The sequence below is a fragment of the Scylla paramamosain genome, chromosome 17 (assembly GCF_035594125.1).
Source record: "Scylla paramamosain isolate STU-SP2022 chromosome 17, ASM3559412v1, whole genome shotgun sequence".
Taxonomy (NCBI): domain Eukaryota; kingdom Metazoa; phylum Arthropoda; class Malacostraca; order Decapoda; family Portunidae; genus Scylla; species Scylla paramamosain.
This window is the reverse complement of record NC_087167.1, coordinates 19,035,001-19,059,129: the sequence shown is the minus strand read 5'-3', so window position 1 is coordinate 19,059,129 and position 24,129 is coordinate 19,035,001. Positions and strand designations below refer to the sequence as shown.

Sequence of the window (24,129 nt, the reverse complement as noted above, 5' to 3'; positions counted from 1 at the left end):
GGGCCTCGCCCTCACTAGCCAAAGGAACCGGACTTTGACAGCAGTTGTGGATCCCTGTTGTGTCTGCTGACCGTCCTGGGCTGCTGCAGTGATAAGCATGTACCTGACCACGCCTGAAGGTTGAAGGGGCTTGCACAAGAATATATATATATATATATATATATATATATATATATATATATATATATATATATATATATATATATATATATATATATATATATATATATATAAAACTTTTTTTTTCTTATGTAGAAGAAGGGGAACAAAAATCTAATATAAAAAAAAGCCCACTGAGATGCCAGTCTCTGAAAAGTGTCCAAAGCTGTAGTCAAAAAATTGAAGGATAAGTGTCTTGAAACCTTCCTCTTGAAGAAATTCAAGTCATAGGAAGGTGGAAATACAGAAGCAGGCAGGGAGTTCCAGAGTTTACCAGAGAAAGGGATGAATGATTGAAAATACTGGTTAACTCTTGCATTAGAGAGGTGGACAGAATAGGGGTGAGAGAAAGAAGAAAATCTTGTGCAGCGAGGCCGCGGGAGGAGGGGAGGCATACAGTTAGCAAGATCAGAAGAGCAGTTAGCATGAAAATAGCGGTAGAACATAACTAGAGATGCAACATTGCGGCGATGAGAAAGAGGCTGAAGACAGTCAGTTAGAGGAGAGGAGCTGATGAGACAAAAAGCTTTTGATTTCACCCTGTCTAGATGAGTGGTATGAGTGGAACCCCCCCCAGACATGTGAAACACATTCCATACATGGATGGATAAGGTCCTTGTACAGAGTTAGCAGCTGGGGGGTGAGAAAAACTGGTGGAGACGTCTCTGAACACATAACTTCGTAGAAGCTGTTTTAGTTAGAGATAAGATGTGAAGTTTCCAGTTCAGATTATAAGTAAAGGACAGACCGAGGATGTTCAGTGTAGAAGAGGGGGACAGTTGAGTGTCATTGAAGAAGAGAGGATAGTTGTCTGGGAGGTTGTGTTGAGTTGAAAGATGGAGGAATTGAGTTTTTGAGGCACTGAACAATACCAAGTTTGCTCTGCCCCAATCAGAAATTTTAGAGAGATCAGAAGTCAAGCGTTCTGTAGCTTCCCTGCGTGAACTGTTTACTTCCTGAACGGTTGGACGTCTATGAAAAGACATGGAAAAGTGCAGGATGGTATCATCAGCGTAGGAATGAATAGGACAAGAAGTCTGGTTTAGAAGACCATTGATGAGTAATAGGAAGAGAGCGGATGATAGGACAGAACCCTGAGGAACACCACTGTTAATAGATTTAGGAAAACATTGACTGTCTACCACAGCAGCAACAGAACGGTCAGAAAGGAAACTTGATATGAAGTTACAGAGAGAAGGATAGAAACCATAGGAGCGTAGTTTGGAAACCAAAGCTTTGTGCCAGACTCTATCAAAAGCTTTTGATATGTCCAAGGCAACAGCAAAAGTTTCACCAAAATCTCGAAAAGAGATGACCAAGACTCAGTAAGGAAAGCCAGAAGATCACCAGTAGAGCGGCCTTGAAGGAATCCATACTGGCGGTCAGATAGAAGGTTGTGAAGTGATTGATGTTTAAGAATCTTCCTGTTGAGGATAAATTCAAAAACTTTAGATAGGCAGGAAATTAAAGCAATAGGAGGGTAGTTTGAGGGACTAGAACGGTCACCCTTTTTATGAACGGGCTGAATGTAGGCAAACTTCCAGCAAGAAGGAAAGGGAGATGTAGACAGACAGAGTTGAAAGAGTTTGACTAAGCAAGGTACAAGCACGAAAGTGCAGTTTCGGAGAACAATAGGAGCGACCCCATCAGGTCCATAAGCCTTCCGCTGTTCTAATTGGTCTAAGTCATATAGAGAGTACAGTTAAAGGCACTGACCAAGTCGTTCATTTAAGGAAAGAAATAAATAAAACGTCACCTTTAGATGAATCGTATGTTTCGTCTGTAGCAACAGCATTTTTTTTATTCTCTCTCTCTCTCTCTCTCTCTCTCTCTCTCTCTCTCTCTCTCTCTCTCTCTCTCTCTCTCTCTCTCTCTCTCTCTCTCTCTCTCTCTCTCTCTCTCTCTCTCTCTAAAAATAGTTTTACTTTTTAACATCACTATTTTCCATATGTTGAGTATTTCAGAACTTGTTTCATAGAATTTTGAACGGTGATTACATTTAATAATGTCTAGTTCAATAAAAGTGATTGTTTTACAGTTATCTCAAACAAATTATTTTCTTTCAACATAATGGTGAAGCATTAGGCCTTTTATATACATTCAAGAAAATACAGAGAGTATATTGCTTGTGTAAATTTGTGAATTTAAGGATATGCATCCTCATAATCTCAGACAATATTAAACAAAACTTAAATTTACTGTGTCTCGATTTGATTATAATGAAAATATGTGAAGGAATCTTAGTTCTAATACCAACACGAAAGACGTATCCACTTAAGACAGTTTATTTAAATTTGGTTCTACGATGGTAGAAGTATCTCATCATCGAGTCCTCCGTATGTGTGACATCATTAACTCCATACTCAGGTTGTATCCTAAGAGCCTCGGCTTACAGAATGCAGCTATACATGTACACTGAACTTACATCACTACTATATCCCAGTAGGTAACAAAGATAAAAAAAAAAAAAGTATACTCTAATTTAATTTATGTTGCACTCACATTATGGCAAATGGCAATTAAAGAAAGTAAAAAACAAACAAAACATAACCCTGGAAGAAAAAAAGTGCATCCAAAGGTGCTTAGAAGGATGCCTGGTTTGTTAAAATGCTATCATCTTTAGAAAGAGAAACTACAGAGTAAAAAAAAGAAAAGTATCTTTTTCTCTCCTTCCTTTGGCGGAACTTCAATAATTTGTAAAAGTATTGCGATCATTCACTTCATGTACATATGCATGTACTGCTTCTCAGATTTATTGTTTATTTTCTGAGAATATGTTACCATTAATCAGGAAGGAACCTGCACCAATCTTCGCTTGTCTACCAGCGGGCTAGATACGGGACCTCCTGGACCCACCCAAAGCAGCACCATGTCTCCGTCTTCCACGAAACGGTTCAGCCACTCTGCTTCTCCTGCTTCGTCTGTCCTCGACAATGTAACCCCCTTGTTTTTGTGGGACCCTTCTCCACTGCTCTGTGGACGATGCTGCCCCTGTTCTACCACTTCAGCTGTCCGGGAGTCCGTACCTTTTGTTTTAGAACATGAAATCCGGCGTCCTCGCAGACTGAACCCGTTGCTGCTGCTGTATTGCCCCGCTACAAACTTGAGGACGATGGGCTGCGTTGCATTGAAGGGTATTACACCTGTGGTGGAGAAGGGCTTACCATCAATATAAACGTTAAGTGTTGGCCAGGAATACAGCAATTGTATGCACACATAGTCGTTTTAGACAATGTTGAGCTGATCTTTTCTTTCTAAATTCTTGATCACTAACTGTAATTTTTTTTCATATATCTATTTATCAAACAATCAATCAGCTAGTCAGTCAATCAATCAATCAAGTTTTCCATCTCCTGAGAGTCACGCGTTTTACATATTTGATCATAATCATCCCAAAACTTCCCTAGCTCCTTTCATGATTTCTGGCATTTAACCAAAAGAATATCTCCAACAACTTTTGTTATTCATCTTTCCTATCTCTGTTTCAACTCTGTGGCATACTGTCATCTCGAGAACAGGTGTGACCTCTCTGAATGTCTCCCATCCTGTCTCACAACACAAAAAAGTAATCACAGTCTGACCCATAAAGCCACTTTTCCTTCTCACACCACATTACACGCATCTTACATTTTTCATTCAAAATTCAGAACTAAGACGTCTACGCAAAACGCAGCCTCGCTTCCCATCTGGAGGAAGGTTGGAATGTTGGATCGCTCTTCTGGTATCAACCCAAAGTGTCTTGATACCCCAGCTATACCTACATTAAGTTTTGCAACATTCACAGCCTTAGAATTAATCTTCAATCTATGGAACATCACCTTTCTTTTACTAAACCTCATCTTATATTCTCTATACTGAAATGCAGGTGACCACCGCTGATGAGAGCATCCCTCTCTTCTGTTCCCTCCCACTTTCTTTATCTTCAATTTTCACTCCAAAGTTGGATGTTGTCTCTGCATGCACAACGATCTAACTTATTTTTGTGCCCACACTCTTGAGTATCCCGAATTTTTTACTATCTAGCTTCGACTTCAGAGTCTCTCTCAGATTAAAATAATCTATGCCTAGCTACAAAAAAGAATTATCAGATCATAACAGTCCTGTAAACAATAAGTATAAGGCAGATTTAGTTTTTAGTAAGTGAAAGATGATAGGTCTATGCATAGTCTACTCACTCTGAACGTCATGGTCTAAAGAACCACAGTAACGACGTCCTGCCAGTTCTAGGTACGCCTCTCCGCAGTTCGGGCTTCTCTCTATGTCAAATTCATCAACGGTCAGCTCCACTCCACATGCCATATCGCTTCCTCTGAGAATGATGACATATAGAAGAGAACAAAGAAGCTAAAAAAAAAAATACCTATAGGTGTGTCTGTATGTGGATGCATGTGCAACTGCCTGAAAAAGAAGTATATATACGAATTAAATACGAAAAATAGCATTTGAATGCTATGATTCTTTGCAAATTAAGCTGTAGAGGGAGAAAGTTTTGTGGATTTGAATATACATAGTTTTTATACTTGTGAGAGGCTGTAGCTACCATCATGGATGTAAGAAGATTTATGCATCATGACACATTTGTCTGTGATTTTTAAAATTAGAAATGAAGGCGTAATAAAAGATTACCTGACGATGGAGTAAAAGCAGCGAGCGTTGGTGTAATAAGGCGCTGGATAGCCAGGACTCTGCAGAATAAAGTGATCAGAGTCCACCACCTGTTGACACAGACTGTCATTGCTCGAAATTGGCACTCTTTTGGCATCTCTGTCACTTTCTTCGTTCGTGCTATTAATATCTGAGCGAAAAGAGGAAGCATCGATTGCAGGGATTGGTTGGGGAATAAAACGCACAGGAGTAACAGTAGGTATAGTGGGGATAGTCGACGATGGAATAATGGTTGGTAAAGTTGTAATAGTAGTTGGAGGAGGAAATGTCGGGCGAGGAGTCGTATGAGGCCACTGAGACGTGACGGAAGGAAAGTAAGGACAAAGTGTGGTTTGCTGTGTATACGAGCTGCTGTGTTGGTGGCTGGGATAACGGGGGCGCCAGTGAGGGTTGTGGTTCCACCATGGACGATGGTGATGAGTGTAGATAGGCTTCTTGGTTCCGTGGTTGTGATGGTGATGGTGGTGACCGTAGTTGTGGTGATGGTGAGGTCGGTGGGTTGGATAATAAGGATACATAGGCTTAAAATGTCCACAGCTGACTTGACGTATTTCAATCCTGAATCCCCGGCCTGATCCGAATACATCGGAATGGAAGAGAAGACTCATCTGTCTGTTGGTGAAGTGATACTTGCCTGCAGGAGAGAGAAATTACAAAGTGGGTTTGACGAGAAGTGGATGTTACCTTCTGAATCACGTATGTAAAAATGACAGTTTGATCCACACTTGGGTGGATATATGATACATACATCATCAAAAATTTATCTTGGATGATGCATCATGCCGTCTGTTTTCTAAATAGCCAAAAACTCATGATCACCACTGTTCTTCTCCTATTACAATGGTGTTCCTCAGGGTTCTGTCCTGTCACCCACTCTCTTCGTATTATTCATCAATAATCTTTTAAACCAAACTTCTTGTACTATCCACTCCTACGTTGATGATACCACCCTGCACTTTTCCACGTCTTTTCGTAGACGTCCAACCCATCAAGAATTAAACAGCTTACGAATGGAAGCCACAAAACGCCTGACTTCTGATCTCTGTATAATTTCTGATTGTGGCAGGGTAAACTTAGTATTGTTCAATGCCTCAAAAAAACTCAATTTCTCCATCTATCAACTCTACTCATCATTCCAGATAACTATTCCCTCTTCTTTAATGACACGCAGTTGTCCACCTCTCCTACATTGAACGCCCTCGGTCTGTTCTTTACTAATTAGTACACTAAACTGGGAACTTCACATCTCATCTCTCGCTAAAAAACATATTCTATGAACTTCGGCTCTCTGAGTAGTTTCTGCCAGTTTTTCTCACCTCCCACAACTGTTAACTCTGCACAGGGGCCTTATTCGTCCATGTATGGAGTATGCTTCAGATGTATGGGGAATCCCACTCACACCGCTCTTTTATACAGAGTCGAATCAAAAGCATTTCTTTTCATGAACTCCTCTCCTCTAATTGATTGTTTTCAGCCTCTCTCTCATCGTGTCATTGCTTCATCTCTTGCTTCATATATTTGAAAAAAGTATTTCATCTATTTTCATTTTTTTTTTCATATTTTCATATTTGAAAAACAGATGAAAGTCATTGCACTGCTACATTTTCAGCATGAGGAAACTGTATGACCCTGAACAGACATACACATTTGAACAGGAAAAGCAGAACCACTCACGAATTTCACCAGGGATTCTCCGTCCACATAAACGTTCCTGTACGGCCACCTGAAGATAGTCTCGCCCACATCCCACACCGTTTTCTATATCCATGTCCAAAATCTGAAATGTAAATAGATCGTTGCCTAGGTATTACTTATATACACAACAGGTTATAGATCGTATGTCTTAACATGCATTTTATCTGTGCCAAGGTTACAGCATTACGGCACTAATTGTATGGAACATTTAGTTTGAAGCTTTTCCGGATCTAGATATTTAGTTACCTTTAGTTGCAACTGGCATATATCATGCGAGACTTTGTTGATGACGTAACGACAGTCGATGTTTGGTGGGTAAGAGTTAGGGTAGTTGGGTGACTGGAGAGAAGCGGTGGGAGTGGTCACCAAGCTGCCACATCCGTTGGGTATGATAGAGGTGCTGGACTGACTTACTCTGATGCGGTAACCACGCCCGCCAACGCCAAGATTAGCCTCTGAGTGAAACTTTATGGTGACAGAGTTCCCCACAAAAGGAACAGTTCCTGAGGACGTTAATGGCATGATAAGAGAAAAAAAGTTTTAGAGCTTAGGTAAAATATAGTGTAGTTAAGTACATTATCATAATCAGGTTGCCGACTTGAGATGATCGTGTTCTCTTGAAGAAATGATAATGATGGAGTCGAGGATAGCACACTGAAAAAGAAGCCGCACCTTGGCGAGTAACAAAATGCTGCCCATTAGAGTCAGATCATACTCACTGGTTTGGCCGGTAAGCAGTCCACACAATCGCTCTCCCCCCACCTCCAGGTAGTCTCCGCTGCACCCAAGCGTGGTTCCCAGTTCGAAATCAACCAACTCCAGGACCAAACTGAATTAAGCAAGTTACATTTTCGTTCATTACAAGAAATGGCCGCGGATAAACACAATAATAACTCAAAGCAGGAGACCTAAAAACTTGTTATTTACACGCGTGCATTACGATTTTTGAGCTGTGTAATCTGACAAGATGTATGCCACTAGTCTTTGTACAAGTACATTATCTTGATCAGTACCGTACATGCTGCTGTAATGGTAACCCTCCACCGATTTTTTTTTTTTTTTTTTTTCACTCTCCCTGACAAGGAAGTGATTGGAGCAGTGAAGAGGCCCTAATCCATGAACGTAGTAGGCTACCTGTTGACGTCCGGGGAGGAGCGGAGGACGGTGGTGATACACTCAGTCGAGGGTGGGTAACGCACAGGGTAACCCGGACTGAGCAAAAGGAAGGCAGGCTGCTGGGAGGTGGCATCACACTGCCCCGGAGGGATAGGAGGCTGCACGGGGCCGCCACATCCATTGCTCAACTGTGTTACCCTTAACTGCAGCAAATCAGCACTTTTTGCTTTTATTAATGCCTTAGGCAATGTCAGAAATTAAAATGAATTGGCACCTTATTGACCATGTCTTATAATAAATAATAACTTTACTAATAACATACTCATTGAATAAATTTGTGAATTTGACTACAATTTTTATGGTAATTCATGAATAATGTCAAGCAGAACGCTTCGTCTTTAAGGGTAAGATTTTGGCCTTGGAGAAGAAAACCTCAGTGGGCTAGAGTTGCTTACCTTAAACCCACGGCCTGTGACTGAGGCATCCGAGAAGAAAGACAACGTGACGGTCTGATCAGGGAAGTTAATTGTTACTGAAATGATGAAGAAATTATTTTGTCTTAAAAGTTGCTTCAGGATGCCGTGTGTGTGTGTGTGTGTGTGTGTGTGTGCTTTCCCGCTCTCTTCCTGCACTACGTACAATACAGTTTGCCAATCGGGCACCTGTCTCCTTCCATCATGAATTAAATGTAATGTCAACAAAGTAATGTCTGTTACAAACTGCAGCATACTGGAAGGAGTGTGCTCTATTATTCTTAGAGAGAGAGAGAGAGAGAGAGAGAGAGAGAGAGAGAGAGAGAGAGAGAGAGAGAGAGAGAAACACAATCAAAATAAAAACTTTATTTAACCGTGGTGAAAACAAATTCAGTTCCTACAATGATGATGACGTATTAAGTATTACTTAAAGCATAGCATGGCATGCATAAATAGATATACTTCCTGAATACATGCAATTAATTAGAAAAAAGATATATCTAGAATTGCAAGAATTAAAATTTTAAAAATTCCTGCCTACTATATCCATAAGTATACTAATAGTTAATGCCAATGAAATATTCCTGTACATTTCAATGTAAAACTAGTGTTTTAAGATCAGTAAGGGCATTTGGTAGAACCTCAGATAAGGGCGCATTCCAAAGAGATTTACATAACCTTACGTAAACCCCCCCTCACCCTCCCGTTTAGAACAGTCGACCAGCTGGAACAAACAAAGAAAGCCGCCCACAGCGATCTTCTTAGCAGAAGAGCTCGCTAACGATCCTATACTAGACGTTAAGGACATTATTCATAGAATAAATTAACTCTTAAGGAGGCAAGAGGAAGAGAGAGAAGAGAGGCCACAGAGTCCTGTGCGAGTCAAGGATTATGTTTGTTTAACAACAGTAAACCCGCCCCCTACTTAGCTCAGGGAAGCGTGCTACCCCTCCGGCCCGTGAGCTTCTGGTAGCTAATAGTGACGTCATCACCTCCTAAAAAATACGTTCTGTAACGTTACGTAACGTTACGTAAACCTCTTTGGAACGCGCCCAGTGTCAGCTGGACGCTAACAACTTCACAACTAATTCACCAAGAAATAAGTAAGCTTTGGAATGAAGTTTGATCCTGATCAGGTCCATATCAAGTCTTTAGGAGAATAAGGAGAATGCAGCAGATCAAAGTACTGGAAGGATTATTTTATATCTACGTAGTTAACGGAACTGTTGGGTCTTTTGAAATCACGGGTATCTGGCTGTACAGAAATTACTATTGGAGAAGGCCCTAATTATATATTTTGGCCTATTGCATTTCCTTTATTATCATTATTATTATTATTATTATTATTATTATTATTATTATTATTATTATCATTATTATTATTATTATTATTATTATTATTATTACTATTTCATCATCATCATCATCAGTCATTATTATTATAATTATTGTTATTATTGTTGATGTGAATAGCATCACATGATCATGCTTTCATTGCTGCTATTGTTGTTGCTCCTGATATGATGATGCTGCTGTCGACGATGATGATGGTGATATGATGATAATGATGATTATTATTATGATGATGATGATGATGATGATGATGATGATGAAGCTAATAATAATAATATTGATAATAACAACAACAACAACAACAACAACAACAACAACAACAACAGCAACAACAACAACAACAACAACAACAACAACAACAACAACAACAACAACAACAACAACAACAACAACAACAATTATTATTATTATTATTATTATTATTATTATTATTATTATTATTATCATTATTATTATTATTATTATTATTATTATTATTATTATTATTATTATTATTATTATTATAAAACTAAATAAAACTAGGAAAAAAGTATTTCCTTTGATAGGCCTTGGGAATACCTCCTCCCACCATGGAGATAAATTGTAGGAAATGCTAACAAAGATGACTGGTGCATCGAGATTCGGCTGGTGATGAAGAATCGTAATAATAGATACGTGTAACAATTTCATCCATGGAAACACTCACCAATGCGGTTCTGGAAGGTCCCACAAAACTTGGTGCCGTCCACGTTCACATAGTCTCCAATACACTCATTGGTTACGGGGTCCTGGGAGGGAAGGTCCACACTCAGGAAATTCACCTCAAGCTGATGGACACGGCAGGTGACGAGGAAAGTAAAAATTACAATCACATAATACATAAAGAGCTCCCCTACCATCCCCTCCCCCCCTTTTTTTTTTCTTCATATTTCACCTCATAACGTAATTTCAGATTTTTTCGTGGTAAGCACTTTCTTCCTATCAGTCCCACTTATAGTGTCACCATCCATATTACTCATTCTGACTCATTCCTTGAACTTATTTGCTGAATAACTCACTCACTCGCATTTGTCCGTTTTCTTACTCACCCATCCAGTCACATGTTATTAATTTTCCTATTCACTTAGTCAATTACTTTACACTTCTTCGTCTGTTTATTCACTCATCCAGCTATTGAATAACACATACTCACCCTGCACACGTTCTCGGACGCTCTGCCCACCACGTAGGCGCACTGCTTCGACACTGGGTAATTATTAGGATAGTTAGGGCTCTCGATGTCAGTAGTGACGGCAGTTATCAGTCGATCACAATCACTAGTCAATGTTGGGAAGCTGCTTGTCGATGGAAAGTTCACAGTTGTCGGAAAATCTGTGAGGCCAGTCGAAAAATCTGTTGGGATAGTTGAAAATTCTGTCGGTATGGTCGAGAAGTCAGTTGGATTGGTTGGAAAGTCTGTTGGTATGCTAAATAAATCTGTTGAGGTTGTTGGGACCGTCGGCGTAAGACCTTCTGTTGTGAAGGGATTAAAATCCGGAGAGCCAGGTATGTTTTGGTCGGCATTTGTATGATCGTCATCAGGTTCTCTAAACGTCACCAGCCCCAAGTCTACTTCAGTGAAATCCTCGTCAGATATGTTTCGACCTTCTATCCCGTCTTCTCTTCCTGTTTGGTGTGGTTGGCGATCTAAGATAGAAAGGATGTAATTAATATGGGCATCTGTCTGGTTCGCAGTGGTTGTATTGATACTGAGAGATGGTGACGAGGTGCTCTGTGACTGTGTGGTTGTTTGTGAAGACGTGGACTTTTGTTGATTTTCTACTCTGCCTGGGGGGGACTGGCTGAGGGAGGCCTGGACTGGAGGAGACTCCATGCATGGTGTCTGCTGTCCTCTAATCACAAAGCCAGGTCTCTTGGTCGATTCATCAGATCGAAAACGGATTACGACCTCATCACCCTCGAAGTTAAAGTGACCTGAAATGTAGTGCAAGGAAATAATGATCATCTTTCAATTTCTTAATTTTAAAATGAAGGTTCACCAGCTCTACTTAATCTGGTTTAATTTTATAGAATAAGATTATACAAGAAGGAAAAGGAGTAAGAGAAAATGTAAGCATCAAGAATAGAATAAATAGACAAAACTTTAAGTCAGTTTTGAGAAGTAGAGGATCTGATGGAGAGAGATATATTGACTTTGCATAATCGCATATATCTTTCCCAACAATGCCATTATCACTGTCACTTCCACATGAACATGAGTGTGTTGGCTCATATACTTAGTAACTTTAAGAGAGAGAGAGAGAGAGAGAGAGAGAGAGAGAGAGAGAGAGAGAGAGAGAGAGAGAGAGAGAGAGAGTGTGTGTGTGTATGTAACCTACGAGTAAAGCCAGGAGGCAGAGTGCCGCACAGTCGCTGGCCTTGCACCTCTAGATAGTCAAACATGCAGCTGCCGTCCTCCACAATGAAGCCTTGCACAACCAGCTGCAGACCGCATACATGAGGGCCAGATCGCACAATCGTGTAGCGACATTCCAGGTTGTGTGAGTACTGTTCTGGATAACCCGGTGACATCACCACGAAGCTGGCACCCTCCACCCTCCTGTAACAGCAGTGCAAGGGCATGTTTACAGTAATTTTAAAGTAATCAAGCCATGTTATGGAAGCAGTCGACTATGTATGCACGTACGTATTGTTATCCACCATTTTAGAAAGGGAAATCTTAGCAGTTATAATATGTGATGAATAATTTGCGCCACAATGTAAAGGATGATCTGGTGCATCACGTTACTCCCATCGCTGCTTCAGTGGATAATCTGTAGCACTACCTGTTGCAGGGTATGGAGGATATCAGAGGTGGACCCAGGCTGCGAGGCTGGCGGCACGTGGACACCTGCCGTCCCTGCAGCAGGAAGCCTGAAGCCCCGTGACCCGCTCCGCTTCTGAACTCCACTGTCATCAGCGACGAAGTGAATGCAAAAGTGGCTGGGGAGAGAATGGGTCGGTGCTTGGTGGACAGGGAAGAGGAAGAGTCTGAACTTATATGGGTTTCTAGTGACACTAAAGTTTAAATTAAAATTTTGTGTTGATTAATTTTACTGAATTAATCTGAAGTGATATAAATGAACGTTTAACTGTATTGAAAAAAAACAACAACAACTCTGCTATGAATCTAATAAGAAAGCATTTCTTGTTGCTATCTTCTATCGCTACTTTTACACTAATTGTTCTTCTGACTTTGCAAACTGCATGACTTCCCTCTTCACATGAACTCGCTGTACAAGACTTTTTGCTCTCTCTCATACTCACGTAGGCATTCTGTTCACTTCCTAATACTAGAGCTAATCCCTCTTCTGAGAAGATAGCAACTTTGTCATCTTTTATCGCTACTTAACTACTTTTCTGACCTTACTAATTGCATGGCTCTCCACACCACAATCCGCGACCTCGCTGCACAATACATCCTTCTGCTTTCTCTCCCTCATTTTCTGTCCATTTCCTTAGTGCAAGAATTAACCAGTATTTTCAGTTTTTCATCCCTTTTAATGGTAAACTCTGGAATTCCCTGCCTGCTTCTGTATTTTCTCCTGCATATGACTAAGTCAAATGCAAAAAAAAAAAAAAAAAAAGTAATAATAATAATAATAATGATGATAATAACAATAATAATAATAATAATAATAATAATAATAATGATAATAAATAAGAAAATAAATAAAAAGCCCACTGAAAGCACTAGTTCCTTAAAAAGATAGTCCGAAAACAAGTCCAAAGTTACATTGTGAAGTGTCTTGAGGCCTCCCTCGTGAAAGAGTCTAAGTCTTAAACTTTTCAAGAGGGAGATTTCGAACTTCATAATGTAACTTTGGACTTGTTTTCGGACTATGCTTTCAAGAAATTAGTGCTTTCAGTGTCTGTTTCAAATTTTTTCCTTGGCGAGACGCCCCCCCTCACCTCTTACATAAAGAAAATGTTGCGTCATGTTAAACCTTTGAAGTACCTTTGTTTAGGTTCGGATCCTTATATATTATTGCCTAACAGATTAAGGATAATAAATACTAGGGATTACTGACTGTAATGTTCATCTAGCTCCAAGCTGTCATTGAACGCAACACGTTGTCACAAACCTGTCTTGCCACGCTGGTATCTACCACAGTACACCACGTTGTTGATAACCAGGCTGTCGCCGGGGCATACACCATGCCTATCCTTATCGTCCCTATGATGAGTTTGGTTAAAGGGAAAGTCAGAAGGAGCGGCTAGGTCGAGACGTAGTACAGTAAACACCACGCCGCACACATTCGGGTGGCGGCGGAGGATCTCGTATCTGCAGGTCATACTGAGAAAAAAAAGTGCCAAACGAGTTATAATAAGTCACTACTAAACGGTCAACTGCAACAGGATATTAAGGATTTCTGGAAGATTACCTAGAGATAACAGTATAAATGCTATAGCCAAAAATGTGTTATTTACTTGTTTGTTTAACTATCTATTTATTTATTTACTTATATGATATATATATATATATATATATATATATATATATATATATATATATATATATATATATATATATATATATATATATATATATATATATATATATATATATATATATAAGCTCACTGAGGTGCCAGTCCTTAAAAATTACAAAAGTGTTTTCACTCTTGAAAGAATTCAAGTCGTGGGAAAGGGAAACAGAAGCTCCAGAGTTTACCAGAGAAAGGGATAAAATAGTGTGAATACTTGTTTATTCCTGCGTTAGAGTAAACCAATATTCATAATCTTTTATTCGTTTCACTGGTAAACTCCGGAACTCCACACCTGCTTCTCTAAGTTCTGCCAAAATGAGTCCATGAGAGTAGTCATCATCAAGAATATCTCGTGGAGAGGTATATTTCAAATTACGTATTCAAAGTGTCTAAATCATTTGTTGTGGTAAATTTTCGAACTCTAAAATATTTGCAAGTTATGTATCATAGAAAACAATTTAGGCAAATATTTCAAAGAAAAAATTCAGCGAGGTGTTGAGATTAATGAAGACTTACTTTGGAGGATAATTTTCTGGATATCCTGGAGAGTGAAGGTAAAACTCTTCATTGGTAACGAGCTCGTCACAGACGGTGGCCACATCTGTCAGATAAACACTGCGTGACGCAACCACCTTCATATTTCTTCTTTGACGGTAAGAATCCAAGTGAAATACGTGTATGAAAATATGCATTTACCGTGATCAAGTATGATATACTGAAAAGAAACTCTCTCTCTCTCTCTCTCTCTCTCTCTCTCTCTCTCTCTCTCTCTCTCTCTCTCTCTCTCTCTCTCTCTCTCTCTCTCTCTTATGATGCAGGTACAAATCGCACAGATCACACCCTAATCTACCGTATCAGCAGCAGATGAGACTACTAAAAATTATAGAATTGTATGTGTCGTACAGATTTGATGTAATTCTGCTTACTTGTTTGTATTAAGTACATTAGTACGTGAAAATTAATAAGAGAGTCTGTAAAATAGCTTACCTTCCTCTTGAGAAGAACGTCCTTTGATTCCTAAGGCTTTCTCAATCACCATTTGCTTCAGGATATGTGTATCCTCATCGATGTCTCCACCTTTGACTGCATGTTCTTTGTTTGTCGCTCCAATATTATCGTCATTGTCGCTTCCTGTCCTCGCTCCGCCGCTAAGGAGAAATGTTGGAAGAAATCTGATAAAAGTTGAAGGCTTGTTAACGCTTTTGTCTTCCTTCCAAAGACGGTCGAAAGTCACAGCAGAGTCTTCGCTAGTCGGTCCCGGACACACTCTCCCCACCATTGAACACAATAAAAACAAACACACTTTCTTAATATTCCTCTCAATCTTCATCTTGAAGCTCACTGCGAGATTCTGTGTCTCCTAAATTTTAATCTTGAAGATTATGGAGTTCTGAGGCAATATCTTTTCCTACATTGGATCCATGAGGCGGCGTGAGAGTGCGAGAGTTGCCAGGGGATGAGTGGCGCACGGAGCACCAAGCGCGATGCGATAATGACTCCCTCCGAATACTTAACAGGACCCTCCCCAACCAATTATATACACCTTTACCGCCTTCGCCAAGGTAAATACTCATGACGTGTACTTCCTTTGGGACCTTACGGATTCCAGGTGTGACTCATTTGTCTTGTCCTCCTGCTGTTCCTTGCTTGAGCCAACACACGTGCGATTCAATTATTGCATTTCATAAAGCGATCTAAATTTTGTACTTGCTTTACGAAAGTATGGTAAGCATTTATAGAAGTTTCTCTTTTCTTTAATACGTTAATCAACAACCCAAGACTTTCTCCAGGAAGTGTGGCTTACCTTCTTCCTCCTCCAGCCTTCTCCCGAGAAGAATTTCCTGGGCCGGAAAGGCTTAATTAAAGTAATAGAATAGACACGCCCCTGCAAAATGAACTGCTACCTACCAGTCTGTAGAGGGTCATTACTCCAGCAAACAAACTGTATTATCCAGCTTCTCAAGAACTCAAACAAACGGAGCTCAAAATGCAAAGAAGAAAACGATTGTTTCTTCCTGTCAAGCAGCATTATAGTCCAAGCATATTCCATCATCAGTTATACAACAATTTGCCAACGCGAGCACCCATACGCATACTACATGATTAATACACACACACACACACACACACACACACACACTTGTTCGGCATGTAAGCCGAAGGGGTTGTGACCTTGCTGCCCCGGTGTGAGTGACCTCAGTCTTGCCGAACGATCGATTGCTATGAGCTCTAAACTCTTTCCGTACGGGAATGGTTGGCTGGGTAACAGCAGACGCCCGGAGGTGAATCACACACACACACAAACACACACACACACATACACACACACACACACACACACACACACACACACACACACACACACACACACACACACACACACACAAACACAAACACAAACACACACACACACACACACACACACACACACACACACACACACACACAGCGTTTTCAAATTTTTCATGGTATGCCAGTTGCTTCTTTTTAGTACAAGTGAATTATGTCAATGATGCGAAAATATGCTAATACCTCAGAACATACAGAACATAACCGGTGCCGTCATCGAAACGGAGTAGCGGTGCATCTGAAGGAAGTCGACATTTACGTAGAATAGACCTCGACTTGCCGAGGCCTTTGTTCTCCACTTCGGCATGTCACCCGATAGAAAGTGCCGTTATTGAACTTCTGGTTATGTAGTCCCTCCTGTCAACTGTGATTTATGTCTTGTATTTTGTATATAAATCTAGTTCAAGATATGTCCTTGAGCAAATTAGCATAAAGAAAAGATAATGTTCCATTTTCAAAACACGGCTTGGGGATATTCTGTCTTTAAGGATCATTGCTCGATTGTCTATTGCTAGTTCACCTTTGGATCAATCATTTTGCGTTATGGCGTTATGTTCTGAAAAAGAAACATCTACACATTCTAGAAACACACAATAAACTTCTCCCCCCTTTTTAGTATCAGGCATCTCTCTCTCTCTCTCTCTCTCTCTCTCTCTCTCTCTCTCTCTCTCTCTCTCTCTCTCTCTCTCTCTCTACATTTTAAGCAGTGTATTGAGGCGGATAGTTTACAATACACACATTGCATTATCTATATTCACGGACACTGTTTAAACAAGGGAATGGAAATCAACAAAAATAGGAACAACATCACCATATAACCATATCCTCTTAACACCGTATGTATATTTCTTTCATACTATTAGTATATCTGACGCAAGGAAGTAAAACACGATAAGGTAAGCATGTGCGAGTAAGCCAAGTATGTGACTATCTAGTATCAACATCCGTCGGTTAGCCTAACATACAGGAAAAAGCATTGTGATAAGGAAAAGAATATCGCCAGTATCTCCTTTCACTGCCTTTCACATTGGCTTCACGATCTTGCCATCGCCTTCTCTCACCACTTTTTTTTTTAATCAACTACCTCACCAACAGCTACTACAGTTTACATAAATTTAGTGATAGATAAAGTCGAAGGATAAAATTGCTCTTCATCGCAGAACTCATCTCTGTCTTCTAGACCTCTAAATATGATAATAGGGTAGTGTTAATGGTAACATCTAGTTGAACTTCATTGATTACCTTATCCAATGATTTGTAGACCTTCTTTACCAAGTAACATGAAATGAAACTTCAGGGATTTACTAATCTAAAAAAGAGAGACTGAACTGCAGTGTCTGCCTACCTCAGGTACCATGTGTTCTCTTGTTGCTTTGAAAAAATGAATTGTATCCTTGTTGTCGTTTCCAGCATTTAAGAGATAAAATTAACTCCTTTGAGTGTGTCATGCCCCATTAGGCAATTCAAAGAAACATCGAGAAACTAATCTGAAGGTGGGGTAAAGTTTTGAGAGGGTTTCGCTGGGCCGGGGACAAGGAGATTACCATTAACGTCAGTACTATGACGACTGCAGATCCCATGGTTATTTGGAAATTTTTCTGCTGCCAGTCACTGCACGACTTCTAGTGGTTAAATCAAGATATAGAAATTTTTTCCCTCAGGTCTGAAATCAATTATGAAATTAACAGTATTAATTTATTAATAATAATCATATTCATAATAATAATCATAATGATGAATAATGATTTATTAATAATATAATGAAGTCATGTGCCAAATTATTCCATTTATATATTTGTAATAAAGGATTTATTTATTTATTTATCTATTTATTTTATTTTTTTTTATGTAGGAGGAGCATCGGCCAAGGGCAACAAAAATCGCAACAAAAAAAAAAAAGACCCACTGAGGTGCTGGTCCCCGAACAGAATCAAAAGCGGCAGTCAAAAACTAAAGGACAAATGTTTTGAAACCTCCCTTAAAAGAGTTCAAGTCATAGGAAGGACAGGATACAAAAGCAGGCAGGGAGTTCCAGAGTTTACCAGAGAAAGGGATGAATGATCGAGAATACTGGTTAGCTCTTGCATTAGAGAGGTGGACAGAATAGGGGGTGAGAGAAAGAAGAAAGTCTTGTGCAGCGAGGCCGCGGGAGGAGGGGAGACATGCAGTTAGCAAGATCAGAAGAACAGTTAGCATAAAAATAGCGGTAGAAGATAGCAAGAGATGCAACATTGCGTCAATGAGAGAGAGGCTGAAGACAGTCAGTTAGAGGAGGGGAGTGGATAAGTGAGTGGAACCACCCCTCCCCTTACATGTGAAGTACGAGTATACTCCATACATAAGGTCCTTGTACAGAGTTAGCAGGTGGGAGCGTCAGAAAAACTGGCGGAGACGACTCAGAACACCTAACTTCATAGAAGCTGCTTTAGCTAGAGATTAGATGTGAAGTTTGTAATTTGCATTATAAATAAAGGATAGACCGAGGATGTTCATTGTGGAAAAAGAGAACAGTTGAGTGTCAATGAAGAAGAGGAGATAGTTGTGTGGAATTGATAGCTGGAGGCATTGAGTTTTTTTAGACAATGAGTAATACTAATTTTGTTGTGCCCCAATCAGGAATTTTAGAGTGAGGCGTTCTGTGGCTTCCCTGCGTGAACTGTTTACTTCCTGAAGGGTAGGGTATCTACGAAAGGACGTGTAAAAGTGCAGGGTGATATTATCAGCGTAGGAGTGGATAGGACAAAAGTTTGGTTTAGATAATTGATGAATAACAGGAAGAGAGTAGGTGACAGGACAGAACCATGAGGAACACCACTGTAAATAGATTTAGTAGAAGACCAGTGACCGTCTACCACAGCAGCAATCGAAAAAATCAGAAAGGAAACTTGAGATGAAGTTACAGAGAGAAGGATAGAAGCCGGAGGAGGGTAGTTTGGAAATCAAAGCTTTGTGCCCGACTCTATCAAAAGCTTTCGATATGTCTAAGGCAACAGCAAAAGTTTCACCAAAATCTTTAAAAGAGGATGACGAAGACTCAGTAAGGAAAGCCAGATCATCAATAGAACGACCTTGATGGAACCCATACTAGCGATCAGACAGAAGGTTGTGAAGTGATAGATGTTTAAGAATCTTCATTTTTGAGGACAAATTAAAAAAAAAATAAATAAATAGGCAGGAAATTAAAGAAATAGGATTGTAGTTTGATGGATGAGAACGGTCACCCTTTTTAGGAACAGGCTGAATGTAGGCAAACTTCTAGCAAGAAGGAAAGGTAGATGTTGGCAGACAGAGTTGCAAGAGTTTGACTAGGCAAGGTGCAAGCACGGAGGGGCAGTTTCGGAGTACATTAGGAGGGACCCCAGCAGGTCCATAAGCCTTCAGGTGGTTTAGGCCAGCTAGGGCATGGAAAACATCACTGTGAAAGATCCTAATGGATAGCATGAAGTTGTCAGAGGGTGGAGGAGAGGTAGGGACAATCTATGAATCATCCAAGTGTGAGAGGTCTGGCGGAGCTAGACGCATCCCGATGTTCAGCCGCCTGGTGTGGGGATTGATGGCAAGTGTTTGTTTTGGAAAACAAGGGGAAAAAGAGGGGATAGTTGTCTGGAAGGTTGTGTCGAGTTGATAGATGGAGGAATTGAGTTTTGAGGCATTAAACAATACTAAGTTTGCTCTGCCCCAGTCAGAAATTTTAGAAAGATCAGAAGTCAGGCGTCCTGTGGCTTCCCTGCGTGAAATGTTTACTTCCTGAAGGGTTGAACGTCTATGAAAAAGACGTGGAAAAGTGCAAGGGTGGTATCGTCAGCGTAGGAGTGGATAGGACAAGAAGTTTGGTTTAGAAGGTCATTGATGACAGGACAGAACTCTGAGGAACACCACTGTTAGTAGATTTAGGAGAAGAACAGTGACCGTCTACCACAGCAGCAATAGAACGGTCAGAAAGGAAACTTAAGATGAAGTTACAGAGAGAAGGATAGAAACCATAGGAGAGTAGTATGGAAATCAAAGCTTTGTGCCAGACTCTATCAAAAGCTTTTAATATGTCCAAGGCAACAGCAAAAGTTTCACCAAAATCTCTAAAAGAGGATGACCAAGACTCAGTAAGGAAAACCAGATCACCAGTAGAGCGGCCTTGACGGAACCCATACTGGCGATCAGATAGAAGGTTGTGAAGTGATAGATGTTTAAGAATCTTCCTGTTGAGGATAGATTTAAAAACTTTAGATAGGCAGGAAATTAAAGCAGTAGGTCGGTAGTTTGAGGGATTAAAACGGTCACCCTTTTTAGGAACGGGCTGAATGTAGGCAAACTTCTAGCAAGAAGGAAAGGTAGATGTTGACAGACAGAGCTGAAAGAGTTGGACTAGGCAAGGTGCAAGCACAGAGGCACAGTTTCGGAGAACAAAAGGAGGGACTGCATCAAGTCCATAAGCCTTCCGAGGGTTTAGGCCAGCGAGGGAATGGAAAACATCATTACGAAGAATTTTAATACGTGGCGTGAAGTAGTCAGAGGGTGGAGGAGAGGGAGGAACAAGCCCAGAATAGTCCAAGGTAGAGTTTTTAGCAAAGGTTTGAGCGAAGAGTTCAGCTTTAGAAATAGATGTGATAGCAGTGGTGCCATCTGGTTGAAATAAAGGAAGGAAAGAAGAAGAAGCAAAGTTATTGGAGGGTTTTTTGGCTAGATGCTAGAAGTCACGAGGGGAGTTAGATCTTGAAAGATTTTGACACTTTCTGTTAGTGAAGGAGTTTTGGCTAATAGGAGAACGTACTTGGCATGGTTCCGGGCAGAAATATAAAGTGCATGAGATTCTGGTGATGGAAGACTTAAGTACCTTTTGTGGGCTACCTCCCTACCATGTATAGCACGAGAACAAGCTGTGTTAAACAAGGTTTGGAAGGTTTAGGTCGAGAAAAAGAGTGAGGAATGTACGCATCCATGCCAGACACTATCACCTCTGTTATGGGCTCAGCACACAAAGACGGGTCTCTGACACGGAAGCAGTAATCATTCCAAGGAAATTCAGCAAAATACCTCCTCAGGTCCCACCAGCTAGCAGAGGCAAAACGCCAGAGGCACCTTCGTTTAGCAGGATCCTGAGGAGGGATTGGAGCGATAGGACAAGATACAGATATGAGATTGTGATCGGAGGAGCCCAACGGAGAAGAAAGGATGACAGCATAAACAGAAGGATTAGAGGTCAGGAAAAGGTCAAGAATGTTGGGTGTATCTCCAAGAGGGTCAGGAATATGAGTAGGGTGCTGCACCAATTGCTCTAGGTCATGGAGGATAGCAAAGTTGAAGGCTAGTTCACCAGGATGGTCAGTGATGGGAGAGGAAAGCCAAAGCTGGTAGTGAACATTGAAGTCTCCAAGAATGGAGATCTCTGCAAAAGGGAAGAAAGTCAGGATGTGCTCCACCTTGGGAGTTAAATAGTCAAAGAATTTCTTGGTTTAGAGGTCTGGATTATGTGGCTTTGTCAGCATAGCAGGTATGTGATAGTGTATTTTAGTGTTAAGATATTGTTGGGAAAAGTGTTGGATGCTAATGAAAAGTAGGGAGCGGGAGAGAGGATGATTAGAGTGCACCATGGGTGTGTTGCAGGAGTTTCACGGTGATGCTTAAGGACCGTAGCCGCAGCAGCGTCTTCACCAGTATGTGCCTGTCTACTGGAGGAGTGGTGTAGTGAGTGGCCACCCTGAGCCCTATCAGTTTATGGTGACAAGAGGGAGACGCCTGTCAGCAGGGGACCAGAAGCGTTTGTGTGAAAGAGGGTTACCCATCGTGCCCCTCAGCTGGAAGTTTTGAGGTGCACAAGTTTTATTTAGTTATTTCTTTTTGTTGTGAGTTTACACGAGTTGTGTATTGATTTATTTTGATATCCATTAAAGTGTTGTTTGTATGTTTCATGTTTGTTTACCCTGGGAGGAGATTTGTTTTAGTTTTCACTTCAGTGGTGAAGTTAAGGTGAGCCCAGGGTGGCTAGTGGGCAGTTGGTACTTCATTACACAAGGTAGAGTTTTTAGCACAGGTATGAGAGAAGAGTTCAGCTTTAGAAATAGATGAGATGGCAGTGGTGCCATCAGGTAAAACTAAAGGATGAAAAAGATGAAGAAGCAAAGTTATTGAAGATGTTTTTTTGCTAGGTGCTAAAAGTCATAAGGGGAGTTAGATCTTGAAACATTTTGACATCTATCAATGAAGAAGTTTTTGGCTAGTTGGACTTGGTATGACTCCGGACAGAAATATAAAGCCATAAGATTCAGATGATGGAAGGTTCAAATACTTTTTGTGGGCCACAAAGGTTTGGAAGGTCGTCCAGCTATATGCTCTCTAAAGTTAAGAGATAAAAATACAGTAAGTGATTCAGGTAGCATGGTAGTGTCTTGCTGACACTTTATATCTCTGCTCCTCTCTTCCCTGCAGCCCATCAAGTGTCTGACACCAGGATTTATTTAAACTCCTTATTTTTGACAAGAGTTGAGCAGGCGCTGAATAATCTTGATACAGCACACAACTAACAGGACTACAATTCATTGCATCAGAATGCAGGCCTTTCTTGAAAATAGGAACAATACTAGAATTTCTCCAGGCAGAAGTTACAGTACATGTCCAGTATTATAAAGAATTTAGTGTGTGAATACCATCAGGTCCCAAACACATGGGACCTGATGGTATTCACACACTGATCTTGGTCATGTCAAAATCATCTTGCTTATACATTGTATTTTTTTTTTCTTTTTATAATACTGGACATGTACTATACCTTCTGCCTGGATAAATTCTAGTATTGTTCCTATTTTCAAGAAAGGCCTGCATTCTGGTGCAATGAATTGTCGTCCTGTTAGCCTTACACCTATGTGTTGTAAAATGTTGGAAAGAATTACTGTGGACCAACTCAAACAATATTTGAAAAAGAATTTGATCCTGGCCGATTCTCAGTTTCGTTTTAGAGGAGGAAGGAGAGTTAAAAATAAATTATTGTTAAACTGTTTTATGAAATTATATAGCGTACTGATACAGACAGTACTGTAAACCTTATTTTGTTTGATTTCTCAACGGCCTTTGATACAGTTTGCCATTCTATATTGATTACTATGCTAGCTATTTAGGGATTTCCGGTCACATTCTGTCTTGAATCCATAACTTACCTATTAGAAGGAAAATGTCTTTAGTGATAGATGGTCATTCAGGTATATCAAGAAAGATATTGAGTAGTGTCTCTCAAGGTTCAGTCTTGGGGCTTGTTCTGTTTCTGATCTATATAAACCGGCTTCAAACATTGTCATTACCTTTTTTTTTTTTTTTTTTGCAGATGACATCAAATTTTGTATGAAGGTTCAGACTTGTAACTCTTAATTGTTTTCCAACATTTTTTTTTTTTCTTTATAGAATGGTATTGATGTTCTAAATGGAATTGCAAAGTCATTGGGTCTTTTCCTGCATCTATATAAATGTGTTATACTGAGAATTGATAGAGATCCAACTCTGCCTCGAGCATATAATCATTATTATATTGGCTACAGTCCTATATTGTTTATTAATTTGAGCAAAGACTTAGGAATTTCGGTTGATATTAAACTGAGGTTTCACGGTTATACGCTTTGTGGCTGCTAAAGGTACCGCTTCTAATTTTCTTAAGTAATTAGTTTGCCGCTCTCAGTTAGGACTTTATAAAATCTTTATACATTGCAGATACCCGACCCTTGCTAGAATGCAACTCAACATTGTGGAACAGTCGTTATATTAGGGATATTAAGCCGCTGGAGTCGATCCAACCCAACGAAGGTGGATGAGTAGTATAGAGAAGCTAG

At 40.2% G+C, this 24,129-nt stretch overlaps 1 protein-coding gene across 2 annotated transcripts in view; it reads right to left on the bottom strand.

Annotated features, from left to right (window-relative positions):
• Positions 1 to 2,428: 2,428 nt before the first annotated feature.
• LOC135108572 (cubilin-like) overlaps positions 2,429 to 24,129 on the bottom strand; it is a 46,065-nt gene continuing 24,364 nt past the window's right edge. Inside the window, exons 3-17 of one of the 2 annotated variants that reach the window (XM_064019715.1) lie at positions 14,957 to 15,117; positions 14,486 to 14,570; positions 13,565 to 13,776; positions 12,266 to 12,422; positions 11,819 to 12,039; positions 10,633 to 11,414; positions 10,147 to 10,267; positions 8,091 to 8,167; positions 7,654 to 7,838; positions 7,239 to 7,348; positions 6,766 to 7,022; positions 6,499 to 6,601; positions 4,786 to 5,458; positions 4,335 to 4,468; positions 2,429 to 3,302 (exon numbers count right to left, since the gene is read on the bottom strand). In XM_064019715.1, the coding sequence (XP_063875785.1) occupies positions 2,947 to 3,302; positions 4,335 to 4,468; positions 4,786 to 5,458; positions 6,499 to 6,601; positions 6,766 to 7,022; positions 7,239 to 7,348; positions 7,654 to 7,838; positions 8,091 to 8,167; positions 10,147 to 10,267; positions 10,633 to 11,414; positions 11,819 to 12,039; positions 12,266 to 12,422; positions 13,565 to 13,776; positions 14,486 to 14,570; positions 14,957 to 15,008 (3,525 nt within the window). In that variant the 5' untranslated portion in view covers positions 15,009 to 15,117 and the 3' untranslated portion in view covers positions 2,429 to 2,946. Of the gene's footprint in view, positions 3,303 to 4,334; positions 4,469 to 4,785; positions 5,459 to 6,498; positions 6,602 to 6,765; positions 7,023 to 7,238; positions 7,349 to 7,653; positions 7,839 to 8,090; positions 8,168 to 10,146; positions 10,268 to 10,632; positions 11,415 to 11,818; positions 12,040 to 12,265; positions 12,423 to 13,564; positions 13,777 to 14,485; positions 14,571 to 14,956; positions 15,682 to 24,129 lie in introns of those variants that run through there. The other variant, XM_064019714.1, reaches the window with a different exon arrangement.